This window comes from Cetorhinus maximus, chromosome 17 (assembly GCF_964194155.1).
Source record: "Cetorhinus maximus chromosome 17, sCetMax3.hap1.1, whole genome shotgun sequence".
NCBI classification, from domain to species: domain Eukaryota; kingdom Metazoa; phylum Chordata; class Chondrichthyes; order Lamniformes; family Cetorhinidae; genus Cetorhinus; species Cetorhinus maximus.
The window spans coordinates 9,303,985-9,321,158 of NC_135895.1; the positions used below are offsets into that span (position 1 = coordinate 9,303,985).

General features: G+C 43.9%; 1 protein-coding gene across 5 annotated transcripts in view; it reads right to left on the reverse strand.

Moving 5' to 3' along the window:
* adgrl2a (adhesion G protein-coupled receptor L2a) overlaps positions 1–17,174 on the reverse strand; it is an 865,273-nt gene that overhangs the window by 314,188 nt on the left and 533,911 nt on the right. For all 5 annotated transcript variants that reach the window (XM_078560693.1, XM_078560690.1, XM_078560691.1 and 2 more), the window contains one exon: positions 8,186–8,366. In XM_078560693.1, the coding sequence (XP_078416819.1) occupies positions 8,186–8,273 (88 nt within the window). In that variant the 5' untranslated portion in view covers positions 8,274–8,366. The remainder of the gene's footprint in view (positions 1–8,185; positions 8,367–17,174) is intronic.

Below are 17,174 nucleotides of genomic sequence, written 5' to 3' on the forward strand. Positions count from 1 at the left end.
TAGATAGGTACATGAGGGAGAAAGTAATAGGTTAAGACGAAGAGGTGGGAGGAGGCTTGTTTGCTGTAGTAACACCACATGGAGTGATTGAGCCAAATTGCCTGTTTCCTCGGTGCTTTGTTTCGAAGGCTTTCTTAAATGTGCTGCTCTCAGCTGTGGTTGCCACTCTATTACGGGCTTAAGCGTTTGGAGTGGGGCTCGATCCCTCAGCTTTCTTTCTCAAAAGATGGAAATGTTACCACTGAGCCACATGGCTCTTAGCTGGACCCCAAAGGCTCTCGTCTTCTGAGGCAGTGTCACTGGTGGTCAATTTGACTGCCTTCCCAGCCCATAATGGCTGTCAGTAGCAGAACAAGCAAGACTCAACAGGACGGCATCTGACGTTTAGTGTCAAACTACACCATGAAGTCTGAATGGCTCACCATGCCAGGACTGAGAGATTACAGCCATCAGGGAAGACTGAACAGGCTGCAGCTCTTTTCATTTGAAAGAGAAGGCTGAGGGAGGACCTGATAAAGGTTGTTGAAATTATGAAAGTGTTTGACAGGGGAGATGTTTCCACTTGTGTCGGGGAGTTCAAAATTAGAGGCCACAAGTGTAAGATAGTTACCAATAAAACCAACAGGGAACTCAGAGGCAAGGTCTTTACCCAGGGAGTGATGAGAATGTGGAACTCGCCTGCCAATCAGACCAGTTGTGCCAAAAAAAATGCAGATGTATTTAAGGGGAAGCCTGGTAACACACGAGAAAGCGAGAAACAGGAGGATATGCTGATAGGGTGCCATGAAGAGGAGTGGAGGAGGTTTGTGTGGACTGATGGAGCAGATAGGTGAATGGTCTGATTCTGTTCTGTAGACTTGATGTAACTTACGAACATAAGAACGAGGAGTAGGAGTAGGCCATTCAGCCCTTTGACCATGCTTCGCTATTCAATAAGACCATGGCTGATCTGACTGTAAACTCCCGTCTACCCCCTCATTTATCAAGAATCTCTGCCTTGAGAACATTTAAAGACGCTGCTTCCACTGCCTTCTGAGGAAGGGAGTTCTAAAGACTCACGACCTCAGGGAGAAAAAATTTCTCATCTCTGTCTTAAATGGGCGACCCCTTATTTTTAAACAGTGACCCCTAGTTCTAGGTTCCCCACAAGAGGAAATATTGTCTCCACATCCACCCTGTCGAGACCCCTCTGGATCTTATATGTTTCAATCAAGTCGCCTCTTACTCTTCTAAACTCCAATGGATACAAACCGAGTCTGTCCAACCTCTCCTCATAAGATAACCTGCCCATTCCTGACATTAGCCCAGTAAACCTCCTCTGAACTGCTTCAAATGCATTTACATCCTTCCTTAAATAAGGAGACCAGTACTGAACACAGCATTCCAGATGTTCTCACCAGTGTCCTGTACAACTGAAGCATAACCTCCCTACTTTTGTTTTCAATTCCACTTGCAATAAATGATAACATTCTATTAGCTTTGCTAACTCAGTGCTTTGTTTCTAGGTCATTGCTGAATGAGCGGCTCTCGGCTGAGGTTGTTAATACTGGCTTCAACCTCCCTCAACCTGAGCTGCGAGGGAAATAATGACAATGGCAACAATTGCTTGCATTTATACAGCATCCCTAACATTGTAAAATTTCGTGGGACAATGCACAAGAGCATTACCAGCCATAGAAGGGGATATTAGAGCATTGTCTCCAAGTTCGGTCAGGAGATGGATTACAAGTTTTTAAACAGGGGATTGCAATATGATGACCATTGTTGACAAGAGCATGTTTGCTCATTAGGTGTGGACGAGACTACGTATGACCATGGGGTCTGCCCAATGCTCACCATAGTCTGTAGTTTAACACTCATTGTCTAGCTTAAGGCCAGAAGCCTAGTCACTTGGGCTGAGATACAGGGGGCGCTGCCTGCCCCTATAGAACAGTACTACGAGAGAGTCTGCACTGGCATGAGAAGGGGAGAAGGGAACTGGGCGTGGGGTTATAAGGCATAAAAAAAACTAGAGGAGAAGAGGTATCCTGCAACCACAATATTCCACACCCTGAATAATGTGGCTCATGAACCAAGAAATCGCACCGGATCCCGCACTGAACCCGCCCTGAGATGCAACACGTTCAGAATTTCCAGCTTGGAAAAAGCCTTTAAGTACTCATGGGGGCAGCCTAATTAACAGCATCATGCTGTCTCTGAAGACTCGGTTCTCAAACAAAGACAGGTGAAGGTACAAAAGAAAGCAGCACACACAGAAACGCACCACCTCCAACAAAGCACAAATTGGCACGCTGATGAATCCACACAAGAATTGACGTTCCAATCTCTCGAAGGGTTCATCGTTCCTAACGACACACAAGCAGTAGAAAACAACAGCCTAGTGCACATCACGCTGATGAAAGACAAATAAAAAAAGAGGAAAGAGGGGGGAAAAAAGTTTCACCACAGAAAGTCTGTCACAGCCGTGCTACTCCTGTCATGTGGTTTTGTGGTCTTCCTGATATTTTACATGCAAGAGAAATAAGTTAGACTCTCTGGCTGTATTCAGTCCAATTTAAATAAGGTGTCCCCAAGGGTATCAGCCCATTAAGGGTCTAGACCTCCAGTTTCTCAATAATAATCCATTTAAACAAGATAAAGCACTGTGGAGGGAAAATGGCCAGGGACTAGCTGGCACTGTGGCCAGACATTCCTCCCTAATAGAAGCATTGTCAGCATGACATGTAAGTGACCCAGAAGCACCACTGTATACGCAAAGTGTGCAGAAACCATTGTAAAAGCTGCTTAGTGTAGTGCGCGACTGATAGAATACAATCTCTACATTGTGCTGCAGCCGTTCACTTCCTTCTCCCTGTCCATTCTGAAAGCAATGGCTCTTTGTCAGGGTATGACACAACAGATGTCTGGCCCTCTCCCCCAACTCATCCACACGACCAGCAGGCGTGTCAGGACATTATGATCAGCAGCCTGATTTTCCTGGGTACTCTTCCTCGCCCTAATCTGGGACGGTCAACGTCAGGCCGCTGCACTGATGTGGGATTTGCTCAAAAGGCCAATTATCCATCCCCGCTTGCCCTTGAGGAGGTTGTGGTCAGCCACAATCTATGTGGTGTGGGTACACCCACAGTGCTGAGCACTGAGGCCTAGTTGCAGCAGGGGGACCTTGGAGGTAGCTCAGCTACAGTCTGCCTCTGGGATAATTCACCAATGGAATTACAAAGAGATATTATCCCAAAGAAATATTAGTAGGTTGAGTGAAAGGACAAAGCCATGGTAATAGGTTTCAGTGCAGACAAATAGGAAGTCATCTACTTTAGAGCTAAAGAACAGGGTACTTTCTGAGTGGTGATAAGCTGGCCCAAAGAGACTTAGCGGCCCATTTACATAGATTGTTAAAATGTCATGGACAAGTACAGAAAAAAAAAATAAAAAGAAACCTAATGGACTTCTGGTCTTCATGTCTAGAATACTAGAATACAAGGGGGTGCTTCAGCTATACAAAGCCCTCTTTTGACCAAACCTGGAGTACTATGAACAGTCCTGGGCAGTACCCCTTTAAAAAAGATATATTGGTCTTGCAGACAATAGCATAGATTTACCAGGGTGATACCTGGACTCCAATGGTTAAATTATGACACAAGATTGTGACACAAACTGAGGTCGTATTCCCTGGAATTTGGATTAAGGTGTTATGCTACGGCAGGTGGTATTTGCCAGGCTGACTAAATCCATAAGGGAAACTTGGCCAAGCAACCACAATGATTTTGCAATTTATATTTATTATGAGAAGGCTTGTGCACTGAAGTCAGAAGTAACGATGAGTCCACTACCACCTTTAGAGACTTTAAAGATTAAATTAAAATATTTATTAACAAAAGGAAAACCAACTTAAACACACATAAGATTACAGTTACACAGTTGTAACAGTTCCCAAAATTCCTACTTAACCAAGCTTACACGACTCCTCTAAGACAGCAGTCCAAATAGATTCCAAATTTATACAGTCATCCAGCAATATTATCACAAGCACCCACTGGACAACGAATTTCCAAAGGCTTTTAACACAACTTTGGTTACTGGAACAGCAAAACTTCTTCGGGGAGGCTAAAGGCTTTTTCCCCCAAGTCTGTTTCACACAGTCACCTTTCCAGACCTCAGATGGCCACACCTCACACAGCCTTCCAACCTTCTTTAAATATATTTATCCTTTTGATTTGTAAATCCCACTGTTTCCACTTGTCTTTAGAAGTTACTTTTCCCAGAATATAAAAATCTTTCATGTTATCATTACGACCAGCACTTTTGGGAAAAATCAATGTAATAACCTGGCCTTATTTATCTTGCCAGTTGCAAAACTCTTCCATGTCCCTTTGAAAATGAAACATTTCTCCACCTAACTAAAAATGCAAATTTCATTCACACCGTATCTGCCGACCTCACTTCTTTGATAATTTAAACCTTGCAGGCTACCCATCTCCAGCCCAATTAAATCAGCCACACACACACACAAAACAAGCCTGCTTTAAAATATCCCATAATGATAGTTTCTTGACAAAGGGGTGATTTGATTGTCGATTTCAGGATATTTTAAGGCTAGTTCAGTCCCCACTTCTGTGCATCACACTTTAGGAAGGACGTGTTAGCTTTGGAGAGGGTGCAGAAGAGATTTATTATAATGACTCCAGGGATGAAGGATTGCAGTAAAATGAACAGAGTGGGTTGTGTTGGTCTCCTTAGAACAGAGAACGCTAAGAGGAGAATTGATAGAGGTGTTTATTCATAGTTTTAAAGTAAACGAAGTAAAACTGTTTCCAATGGCTGCAGGGTTAATAGCTAGAGGGCAGAGATTTAAGGTGACTGACAAAAGAAACAGAGGTGACAGAGAGAAAAGCTTTTTTCACTCAATGACTGGTTAGAAATGCACTGCCTGGTGACAGGGCGGTGGACGGAGATTCAATAGCAGCCTTCAAAAGGAAACAGAATAGATATTTGAAAAAAAAAAATTGCAGTTATACAAGAAAAGAACGGGATGTGGAACGAACTGGATTACTCTTCTAAAGGGCTGGCATGTTCTTGATGGGCTGAATGGCCTCCTTCTGCGCAGTACCATTCTATGGTACTGAGAGGGACTGACAGAATAGGTAGAAAGTGTTTCCACCGATCGGTCGGGGAGACTAGGGTTAGGCGACAGAGCCTAAAACTTAGAACCTGGCCTTTCAGGAATGAAGTTAGGAAACATTTCTACACACAGAGTACTAGAAGTTTTTTTTTCATTCTTTCACGGGATCTGGGTGTCACTGGCAAGGCCAGCATTTGTTGCCCATCCCTAATTGCCCTTGAAAGGAGTGGTTTGCTAGGCCATTTCAAAGGGCCATTAAGAGTCAACCATTTTACTGTGGAGTCACATGTAGGTCAGACCAAGTAAGAATAGACAAGGGAGTCAACAAGTATAGGGGGTAGACAGGAAAGTGGAGTTGAGGCCACCATCAGATCAGCCAGGATCTTATCAAATGACAGAGCAGGCTCGAGGGGCTGAATGACCTACTCCTGCTCCTAATTTGCTCGTTTGTAGTGAATCAGATGGGTCTTACAACAATCAATTAAAAGATTAATCAACTGAATTAAGATTCCACCAGCTGGGATACAAACCCGTGTCCCCAAAGCATTCGTCTGGGTCCTTGAATTACGGGCAGTGGCATTACCACTACGCCATCACCTCGCATCACTTTGGAGCTCACCTCCGCAAATGGTATTGATAATGCCTTTGCGTAGCAAAAATCTAAGAGGCATGGGGCAAAGGATCTCAAGATTGAATGGCAGAACAGGCTCAAAGGGCTAAATGGTCTACTCCTCTTCCTGTGTTCCTCACTGTGCTTTCATCAAAGTACTAGCACACACAGAGTCATAAGAACTTAGAAACAGGAGAAGGAATAGCACCATTTGGTCCTTCGAGCCTGCCACTCAGTGAGATCAGAGCTGGTCTTCTACCTTAGATCCACCTTCCTGCACTATCCCTATATTCCTTAATTCCCTCAGCACCCAAAAATCAGGCCTACGATTTTGAAGGAAACAATTTGTTTGATTTGCAAGTCTGTGCTTTATTTTGATATCCCAATCGTTAAGTAACCTAATTTAAAAATATTTAGATGCTGTGTCACATGGAATAGTTGCAAAAAAAAAATTGCAAGCAATGGCAGCATGAGGAAAATCCTTTACAGGCAGCGAGTGGTTAAAATCTGGAATGCACTACCACAGAGTGCGGCAGAGACAGGTTCAATCAAGGCATTCACAAGGGAGTTAGATAGCTGTCTAAAAAGGAAGAATGTGCAGGGTTACGGGGAGAAGGCGGGGGGGGTGGGGGGGTGGCACTAGGTGAACTGCCCTGTCGGAGAGCCAGTATGGACCTAATGGATTGAATGGCCTCCTTCTGCGCTGTCATAATTCTGTGAGTTGCATGGCTTTGTGATCATTAATTAAAAGCTAGAATTACTCCCCAGTAAAACATCCTTGAAGCCAAAGTCAGCATTTCAGCTGGGAACAATGAGGCTTTGTTAAGAACCTTTGCCTGTGTCTGTGGATCACACTAGCACACAGATGTAAAATCAAATCTGAACTCAACATCCGATGACTTACAAACAACAACGTCACAATAAAAATTAAACGTGTCTCAAAAGAAACGATCGGCAAAACTCTCCTTCCTGCAAAAAAAATTTGCAGCCTTGGAGGGCAAACGTGGGCAGTGTCAACACCTCTGTGTCAACAGGGCTCAGTTGGTAGCACTCCTCAGCTCTGAGTCTGAAGATTGAGAGTTCAAGTCCCACACTGGAATTTGAGCACAAAGTTCAAGGCTGAGAAGCCAGAACAGTACTGAAGGGAGTTTGGCACAGTTGGAGGCGCCAACTTTTGTTTTGAGATGATAAACTGAAGTCTCAGCTGCGCTCTGAGGTGGATGGAAAAGATCCCATGGCTCTATTTCAAAAAAGGGAAAGGGAATCCTGAGCAATATTTACCCTTTAACCGAAGTCACAAAAACGGATTAGCTGGTCATTATCACACGGCTATTTGCACAAATTGGCTGCTGCATTTCCTACTATACAGTCGTGACTACAGTTTGAAAGTACTTAGTTGGCTGTCCTGTAGTGGTGAAAGGCACTGTATAAATTATTTGCAAGCCCACCTTGTCCTTTCTGTCATCCAGCAATATTACTGTCAGGGCAGCAAGCTGCTAAAGCGAGAATGTTCAACCCTACATCCATTTAGTTTGCTGTCCTCAACCAGGACAAAGGATAGATCCTCAATTTGGTTTCAGCATGCCTGGTCTAGGGAGTTGTTCTTACAGATACATGCCAGTTCCTGACTTCTGGGCACCCTCCACATCTGATGGCAAAGCCAAGATGAACTTTTCAGCTTTGCCAAACCAATGGAAAAGATCCAATGACAAAATAGATGTCAGCCTCCAATCTTAATAGAATCTATATAGTTTGCACTCGGTTTGCCACTGAGTGATAGTTCATTGGCTAGTTCATTATCACCAGAACAACTGTTAAATCTCACCAAGAGGCCGTGGAGGTATTGAAAGCAAGCGAAAGAGAGTTTTATATGTGAGGCGTTGCACAAATACAGGGGAGATTGGTGATGGGGACATAGCAAATAGGATTATGCCATTCAGCCCCTCGGTGTCTACTCCACCATTCAACTAGATCATGGCTGATCTCCTACCTCAATGCCATTTTCCCTGCACTATCCCCATAACCCTTGATACCTTCAATATCTAGAAAAATACCGACATCTGTCTTGCAGATACTCACTGACTGAGCCTCCACAGACCTCTGAGGTAGAGAATTCTAAGGGTTCGACACCCTCTGAGTGAAGAAATTCTGCCTCATCTAAGCCCTAAATGGCCTGCCCCTCATTTCTGAGACTGTGTCCCCTGGTTGTGGACCCCTCCTCCAGCCAGCAGAAACATCCTTCTTTCATCTACTCGGTCGAGCCCTGTAAGAATTTTGTATTTTGAATTTTCAATTGTATATTGAATTTTCCCCTTTAGTAAGGGGACTTGCTGCAAATTAGGATACAGGCAATAGATAAACCCCAAATATAAGTGCAGAAATCAATCTTGTGAGCACATTTACAAATGACAACTTTGCCACACTGTCAACACTGAACAGCAGGATCTGGATCTTACCTTTCGTAAACGGTAACCACCCACCGAGGACAATAAAGCACCACAGGGCCCAAAGTTTCCAGACAGATGATGACATCTTCTTCAACATTAATCTGTTTTTTTGGCAGACACTGTTTAGCACATCTGGTTACTGATGTTTTGTGCAACAGATGCTAATGGTTTGCTTCATTACTCTTCATGTCTAAAATAAAGAAACAATACAATCTGTTACTACTGTGGCATCAATCAAAGTACATGGGAAGCATCATTTGTCCAATTAAAGATCTTTAAAGAACGACCTACTGTTGGAACAATGCATCTTGTGGCCCAGTAGTGGGGAAAATGCTAGAGTCTATTATAAAAGACGTGGTAACAGAACATTTGGAAAGCATTAACGGGGTTAGACAAAGTCAGCATGGGTTTATGAAAGGGAAATCATGCTTAACTAATCTACTGGAGTTTTTTGAGGATGTAACTAGTAAACTAGATAAGGGAGAGCCAGTGGATGGATGTGGTGTAATTAGATTTCAAGAAGGCTTTTGATAAAGTCCCACATAGGAGGCTAGTGGGCAAAATTAAAGCACATAGGATCAGAGGTAATATACTGGCATGGATTGAGAATTGGTTGACAGACCGGAAACAGAAAGTGGGAATAAATAGGTTTTTTTCCGGGTGGTAGGCGGTGACTAGTGGTGTACCACAGGGATCAGTGCTTGGGTCCCAGCTATTCACGATATATATAAATGACTTGGATGAGGGAACCAAATGCAATATTTCCAAGTTTGCCGATGACACAAAACTGGGCGGATTATGAGTTGTGAGCAGGATACAAGAGGCTTCAGGGCAATTGAGACAAGTTGTGTGTGTGGGAAAACACATGGCAGATGCAGGATAACGTGGATAAATGTGAAGTTATATGCTTCAGTGCGAAAAACAGAAAGGCAGAGTATTATTTAAATAGTGATATATTGGGAAATATAGATGTACAAAGGGATCTGGGTGTCATTGTACACCAGTCAATGAAAGTAAATAGGCAGCAAGCAATTAGGAAGGCAAATGGTACGTTAGCCTTCATTGCAAGAGGATTTGAGTTCAGAAGTAAGGATGGCTTACTGCAGTTATACAAGGCCTTGGTGAGAACACAGCTGGAGTATTGCATGCAGTTTTGGTCTCCCTGCCTAAGAAAGGATATACTTGCCATAGAGGGAGTGCAGCAAAGGTTCAGTAGGCATATACCGGAGATGGCAGGACTGTCGTATGAGGAGAGATTGGTTTGACTGGGCCTGTATTCATTAGAGTTTAGGAGAATGAGAGGGGATCTGATTGAAAGGCATGAAATTCGAACAGGGCTAGACACTCTGGATGCAGGGGAGTCTAGAAGCAGGGGCCACAGTCTCAAGATATGGGGCAGGCCATTTAGGACTGAGATGAGGAAAAATTTCTTCACTCGCAGTGTGGTCAACCTGTGGAATTCTCTACCACAGAAGGCTGTGGAGGACAGGTCACTGAGTACATTCAAGAAAGAAATTGATAAATTTTTGGATATTAGGGGCATCAAGGGGTATGGAGTGAATGCGGGAATATGGATAGAGGATCAGCCATGATCATACTGAATGGCGGAGCAGGCTCGATGGGCCAAATGGCCTACTCCTGCTCCTAGTTTCTATGTGTGGATGAAAGATGCCATCTTGGAGGGCTACTCATTAAAAGAAATCCTTTCAATCTCTTCTGAACACTCAGTAGCTTAAACTGAGCTATGCAGGCCAAAACGTCACCACCCCAGTGGCCAGGGTGGCCGTAAGGACCCCAGATTTGGCCTCTGGATCGGTCAGCTAAGGGGGAGTAAGGAATGGATAAATTAGAAAGGATGACTCCGAAGAAGTCATATTGGACTTGAAACGTTAACTCTGTTTCTCTCTCCACAGATGCTGCCAGACCTGCTGGGACTTTTCAGCACTTTCTTTTTTTATTAGGAGCAGAAGTAGGCCATTCGGCCACCCCAGCCTGCTCCACCATTCTATAAGATCATGGCTGATCTGATTGTGGCCTCAACTCCACTTTGCTGTTTGCTCCCCCCATAACCCTTGACTCCCTTGTCGATCAAAAATCTGTCCAACTCAGCCTTGGATACATTCAAGGACCCAGCCTCCAATGCTCACTGGGGGAAGAGAATTCCAAAGACTAATGACGCTCTGACAGGAGAAATTCTTCCTCATCTCCAAATGGGAGACTCTGTTTTTAAACTGTAACCCCTAAGTCTGGACTCTCCCACAAAGGGAAACATCCTCTCAGCATCTACCTTGTCAAGTCCCCGTATGGTCTTATATTTCCAATAAGATCGATAAGACACAGATAGCTGTTGGGGCTAGGGATCAACTGAAAATTTCAAAACTGAGATCAGTAAGATTTTTTGTTAAGGAAGGGGTATGGAGCCAAGGCGGCCAAATGTTTTTGAGATACAGAATAGCTGTGATCACAGCAGAGCCAACTTGAAGTGCTGAATGGCCTAATTCTGATCCTACATCCCTGAAGTGCCTGGCACCCCGCGGCCAACCAAAACTGCAAAAGCCTCACCGGCAGTGTTCCTATAACACATGACAGCAGCGGTTCAGGAAGGTGACTCGCCACCACCTTCTCAGCGACGGTTAGGGATGGGCAATAAATGCTACCCTAGCCCGCGGCGCCAGCATCCCATGAATGAATAAATTAAAAAAGGGCAGTCTAAATGCTGTCTCCATTCCAAACTCTCCATCCGCCTGTGTGAAGGTCACTCGAATCGACAGCAACTTGCATGTATACAGCCCCTTTCACACAGTCACAAGGCACTTCAGAGCAGGGTCATCAGCTGACGTGTGGCACTGAGCCACATGAAGAAATAGGACCGATGATCGGAAGAAATAGACTATTTTTTAAGAAGTGTCCAAATGTAGAAGCAAGCAAGAGGGTCGGAGGTAGAGAGAGACGGAGGGGCTCAGGGAGAGAGAACTTAAAGGCAGAGCCACAAATAATGCAGTAAGTACTGGAGAGACAGCATTCTCCTGCAAGCATTCTCCTACCAAGCAATCAATACAGAAACTTGGGAGGGTAAATAAAAGCCTCCTGATTGATCAACCATGCAGGTCCATGTGAAAATAACTCTGCAAACAAACTAACCTCTAATGGAGCTTCCGAGGGTCCTGTGCTTATTGAGAAATGGGGAGAGACTGGTGACAGAAGTGGCTTTCAGACCATGTAATTGGGGACTGAACTAGCTACAAAGACAGCCAGTCTAGCAAACAAATAAACAAACAGGTAATGCATATCATGTTCCTGCAAGTCAATCTAAAGGTGGATCAACTGCTGGTATTTCAGCCTCCAGTGACCTGGCTCTCTGTGGACCACCTTCGACTGACTGGCAACAATCCTTTCTTGCTGATGGGAGCATTTTACAGGCAGGAGACTGATCAGATATCACAGAGTGCAACTACTTAGGAAGTTTTTAGCTGCAACCCGATCCCTCGCTCTGTGTGTTTAGACTGGCTCCCTTGTTTCCCTAACTCTTCTCCTCTCCAAGCTCCTTCTATTGTTGCGCCCCCAACCTTTACTGACCCCAGCAAATAAGTAAGTCAAAACAAACAACGGAGACAACATGAAAGTATGACTGAAAGCCATACAATGAGAGGGAGTTAGGCAGTCAGAATGTGCCCCAGTTAAAGGAAATTCTTTGGCCAGGCAAACACTGGGAAGCGACTATGGGACATCTGACTTCCCTTTGTGACGCGCCTTATGAACAATTCAAAGTATTCATGGAGTCAGGACCCATGAAGAGATATGGTCTGTCGAAGATATGTCATCAAAATGGTGGCCATCTGGGAGAGAGGAACCTTTAATGATCCGACTCCAGGGCCTCGAACACAAAAGTTTAGGCTAAAGCTCCCAGTGCAGTAGCTGAGGGAGTGCTGCACTGTTAGAGCTGCTGTCTTTTGGATAAGAGTTGAAACCAAGCCCTATCTAGCCTCTCAGATGAGCATCAAGAATCCCATGGCTTAATTTTGAAGAGGGGCAGCAGGGAATTTCTCCCTTGTGACCTGGTCAATAAGTGTCCCTCAAATCAACATCACTGAAGACAGATTATCTGATCATTATCGTGTTTCTTTTTGTGGGAGCTTGCTGCGCGCAAGTTAGCTGCAATGTTTCCTACATTGCTACAGTGATTACACTTCCAAAATGCTCTGTTGGCTGCAAAGTGTTTTGGAATATCCTGTGAAAGGCACTATATAAATGCAAGTCTTTCTTTGGTATAATTGACGCTACACATTTCTGCTCCCCATCTTCCCTTGGGCACATTGACTCCCAACAAATGCTATGCTCCCAACATTGACACAGCAATCAAAGGGACATGTTCTCCAGTGCTACTGCCATATTAACTGAGAGGCCCCAGCAGCTGTTCCTGCTTTGTGCTGTGTTGCCAGACCTTGCCTGTTGAGGCTTGACTTGACTTCAAAGCCCCTGGGCAAGGGAAGGAAAAAGTTAGCCAAGGTTCTGGTTCTGGACTCTAGGTCCTGGTGGGAAACAGCAAGTGCAGATAACCAGTGAGAACCGCATCAGACTTAGCCACCAATTGCTCGTCCCATCTCTAGTTGACTAGCCAATCAACACAAAGTCCACTTGTTGGAGATACTGAAAGAAGGTTGTTCCTGTGTTATGACAGGTCTACACGCTCTGCACCATACAGTATCCACAGGACGGAGATGATTCTCTGACCTGTATTTCCCATGAGCAAAACAACACAAAGGAGCACTGGATCATGAAACCGTCTCCTTTTTCTACTTGTCCAAAAATGTATCACGCCGAATGAAGAAGTTCTCAGGTAACTGTTAGAAATTTGTTTCACTGAAATTTCAGGACACCTGTCCTTCTAATACTCTCCAATACACCAGAGCTCTGTCGCCTTGGCAATACTTTGCGAAGTGTCCTTCATATACCCAAGCCTTCCCATTCCCCCTCTCCCCTCCCTCTCTCTCGCGCCTTAGAAAAATGTCTTCCCAAGTCCTATACTGGAACTTTCCCGATAGATTCTCCTGATGTGGTTGGTGAGATTACCAGAGAAATTATGTCAATAGTCATTGATGGTGCCCTGCGGGTGGAAATTTCACCAATCCTCTTCCTACATTATGGCAAGAAATCCAGGAACTTCCATGGAAATTCTACCCCAAGATCTTCTCAACAGTCCTGTCCACTTATCCACACAGACTCTGCTGCCCAGCACTTGTCTGATCATCTGCGAAATGCTTCAGGGCATTTACAGCTAGGTTGCCAACTCTGTTGGTTGGATAGATTCCAACCAGAGTGACCAATTGATCTCATGGCCTCCTGCCCAGCCCCTCAGAAAGCTTCTTTAAAAAAAATCGCTACCTCCCCATTCCCAATATTTAGTAATTAATACGTGAAACTGTTGAAAGATAATGTAATAATAACTCAGGACTCTTAAAAATTCTCTCGTGATTTTACTCCCAGATTGTTCATAAATCCTGGAAACCCCAGGGCAATCCTGGAAGGTTGACAACTCTATTTAGGAATTAAAACAATAACTTGCATTTATATAGCACCCTGTACTTAGTAAAACAACCCCAGGTGCTTCACAGCCAAGAGCGTAAGCTGGGCAAGCCATTTAAGGAGATACTAGGGACAAGTGACCAAAAGAGGTAGATTTTAAGGAGCACCTTAAAAAGGAGGAGGGAGGGGTAGAGAGGTTTAAAGGAGGGAATTCTACAATTTAGGGACAAGGCAGCTGAAGGCATTGTCGGAAACAGCGGAGCAATGAAAAATCTGGGATGCGGAAGAGACCAAATTGGAGGAGCGCGGGGATCTTGGAGGAGGGTAGGTGCAAGGCCATGGAAGGATTTGTAAACAAGGATGAGAATTTTAACATGAAGCCATCATCAGACAGGGAGTTGATGTAGGTCAGTGAGCAGAAGGGCGATGGGTGAACAGGATTTAGTGCAATTAGGCTGCAGGCAGCAGGTTTTGGATGGAAATTGTGACATTAGAGCAAGCTGATGATGCTGTTATCATCCTTTGCTTTGAAGCCAAACACACTTTACTTTTCCATTCTACTGAGCAGCACATTTTAACCATCTCGAGCGAGTGGACATAAAAGTACTTTTTGATGGGAAAAGAAGTGTTTTGCTTTAGAAATGATAAGAGCTGCAGACTCCATTTGTCGCTATTTGAACATAATATAATTAATTCTACAGCTCCTGTACACACAAACCACGCAGCAGAAAGCTCCCGTGGAGAGTGAAATGGAACTGCCAAAGTAAACAAAGCAAAAGAAGGCAGGAAATCTAAAACTGCCTTCAGAGTGAATCTTGTGCCTCAACTTCTGACGCTTCACTACAAATGCTGCCACTGGGTTTCACTTGAACTTGGAGCCATCTGAGTAGCAAATAATGCAGAATCACAACAGGTATGGGCATGGGCCAGTGCTTCCCAAATTGGGGTCCGCGCAGATGTTCCGGGGGTCTGCGAAGTAATGTGGTGGCAGGGTGCAGCCCCCGCACCCGAAGTACAGAGTGAGCTGACTGCCTCACCCTGGAGGGCAGTGCAGGCAGCAGCGGTGAGAGCAGCACTAATGTAAATACCTGTTTTAATAAAGGCATTATTGAAACACCCCTTACATGCAGCACTTGCGTTGTGTGAGAATTATAATTCAGATGGAAGGTCCGAAGTTACAAGTCCATTTGAAACGCAGTCTTTCATTTTGAGAGACACCAGCCTAGGCTTTGAGCTCTGAAATTCTCTCTCTACACTTCTCTGCCTCTCCTCATCTCTCCACTTTTAACATGTTACTTAAAACCTACCTCTCTGACCAAACTTTCGGTTACCTGCCCTCATGTCTCCTTCTTTGTCTCAGGGTAAATTATTTTCCCGATAATGCTCCTGTGGAGCACCGAGGGACATTTTACTGCTTTTAGCTTTGCTACATAAATGCAAGCATTTGCTGTTGTCTCACTTTAGATTCCCATGACAGCTGGAGAATAGGGTAATAACCCAAAACCCTTCAACAACCAGGCAGGTCACTTGTCCAGAACATGACTTGGAGCAACGGGAGGGATTTGATGAAATTTCCAAAATTTAGACCTTTCACCACCAGAGGCCCACCTTGAAAAATTAGCCTTTTTGTTATCTTTCAAACACCAACAGTCTCTGCTGCTTGTTTCCAACATTCTCCATTACTTTTCTTCAAATTTCCAAATCCGAGTGCCTCTCTTTCAACGCTTAAATCCACTGATGAGACGTGAAAGCAAGGCCTCCACTCAGGTGCCCGCAAAGGATCCTCCAGCCATGCCAACTCAAAGACGAGCAGGGGCTTTCTCCCCCATAATCTGGCCAATATGGACTCAATCAACATCACAAAGCGACTGATCAGGATTTTCCGGTCCCACCACCGGCAGGCATCGTCGCGGGCGGGACGGAAAAATTTGGTAGACCCATTAACTCGAAAATCCTGGCCAATGTAGGCACTGTTTCATTGTGATTTCTGGGATCTTACTATGCTCAAATTAACTGACCCATTACAACAGTGACTACACATCAAGAAGTGCTTTATCGTTTCTGGCATTTGGGAGGTCCTGACATTGTAATATAGGTGCAAATTCTTTCTTGATTTCTTTATTCAATCCCCAGGCCTCAGCGGGACCCAGATTTGGACTCATTCCTTAGATACAAATCCTCACAGAAACATCGCATTATGAGCATCTTGAGGGTGAGGCGGGACTAACTAACGATCGTGAAAATACAATAATTTTCATAATATTATTATAATTTATTGTAAATGTAGGTTAATGGTGGGGTTGGATTAGTTTCTCTGTGTGTAGGTGTGTGTGTGGGTTTTATTTGAATTACAGGCAGCTGGTCTGGGTACTTTGATGTATCAGAAGAGAAGCTAGGTTTGAAATGCTAAATACGTAAACATGGCTGTGAAGTTTTAGAATGTGACGTGTGAAGAACATTTGCATTTTTAGGTAAACCAGAGTTGTGAATTTCAGAGATGGTAAGATGTTACACCTAGCCAACAGAGGCTAAGCCAAACAGTGTTTATTTTCCCCAAAATTACTGATAATATGAGTACTATGAAAGATTTATATTATGGAAAAAGTAAAGTTGCAAAGACATATTGGGTCAATGGGATTTACATTAAAAGGTAAAAAACCTGTATAAAGGAGATGAAGTTGTGTAAAAAGAAGACATTCTAAGATCTAACAAGTGTGAAAAGACTCCAGCCTCTAGGTACCAAGCTGCTGTCTCCAGGAACCGAAGCCAGGAGAATTCATTTTAAATATCACTGTCCAGGGTTTTGTGTGCTTTGCCTGGATCTGTTGAAATCTATGTTGTTTTACTGTTGCCCTAACGGAGGTGTAACTGGGAAGCTAGATTAATTAAGGGATTTAGGGGTTATCATAGTAGTAATTTATATGCCTCTGTATGTGCTTAAAAATCATTTCTTTTATTAATAAATGCTTAATTTACTTTTGTACAAAACATCTAAGAGTCAGTGGACTTATTACTACTGTATTCAAGGCATGTATCTTGAAATAAAAACACAAATTGGAAAAACAGTTGCGGCAACTGTTTCAAGTTTCCCTCTGGGATTTGAGCAGCTCAGCATTTACCCATCCGCTGTGCCATAACAAAATTGGGGGCTTGTCTGGGATATATTTGAAATAGCTTGATTGGTTTGGAGTTGGTTAATCTTAAGGTTACGAGTAAAAGAAGCACTTTGTATTCAAGAGTTGGTGTGAGCTATTTTTAAAGTGGTGAGGATGCAAAAATGGCTCTATCCATGGCTAAAACTTTTTTGGAAGTAGAGGATATAACACTGACTGGGTTACACAAGTATCTAACGGTAAGTTAACAGAGTTGGCAGATAAGTTGCAGGTGAGGTTACCTGTAGGGGCAAGAAAGCAGACATAGTTGAAGTGAAAGCACAGCATTTAAAGTTGGGAGTGATACCTGACACTAGTGAGGT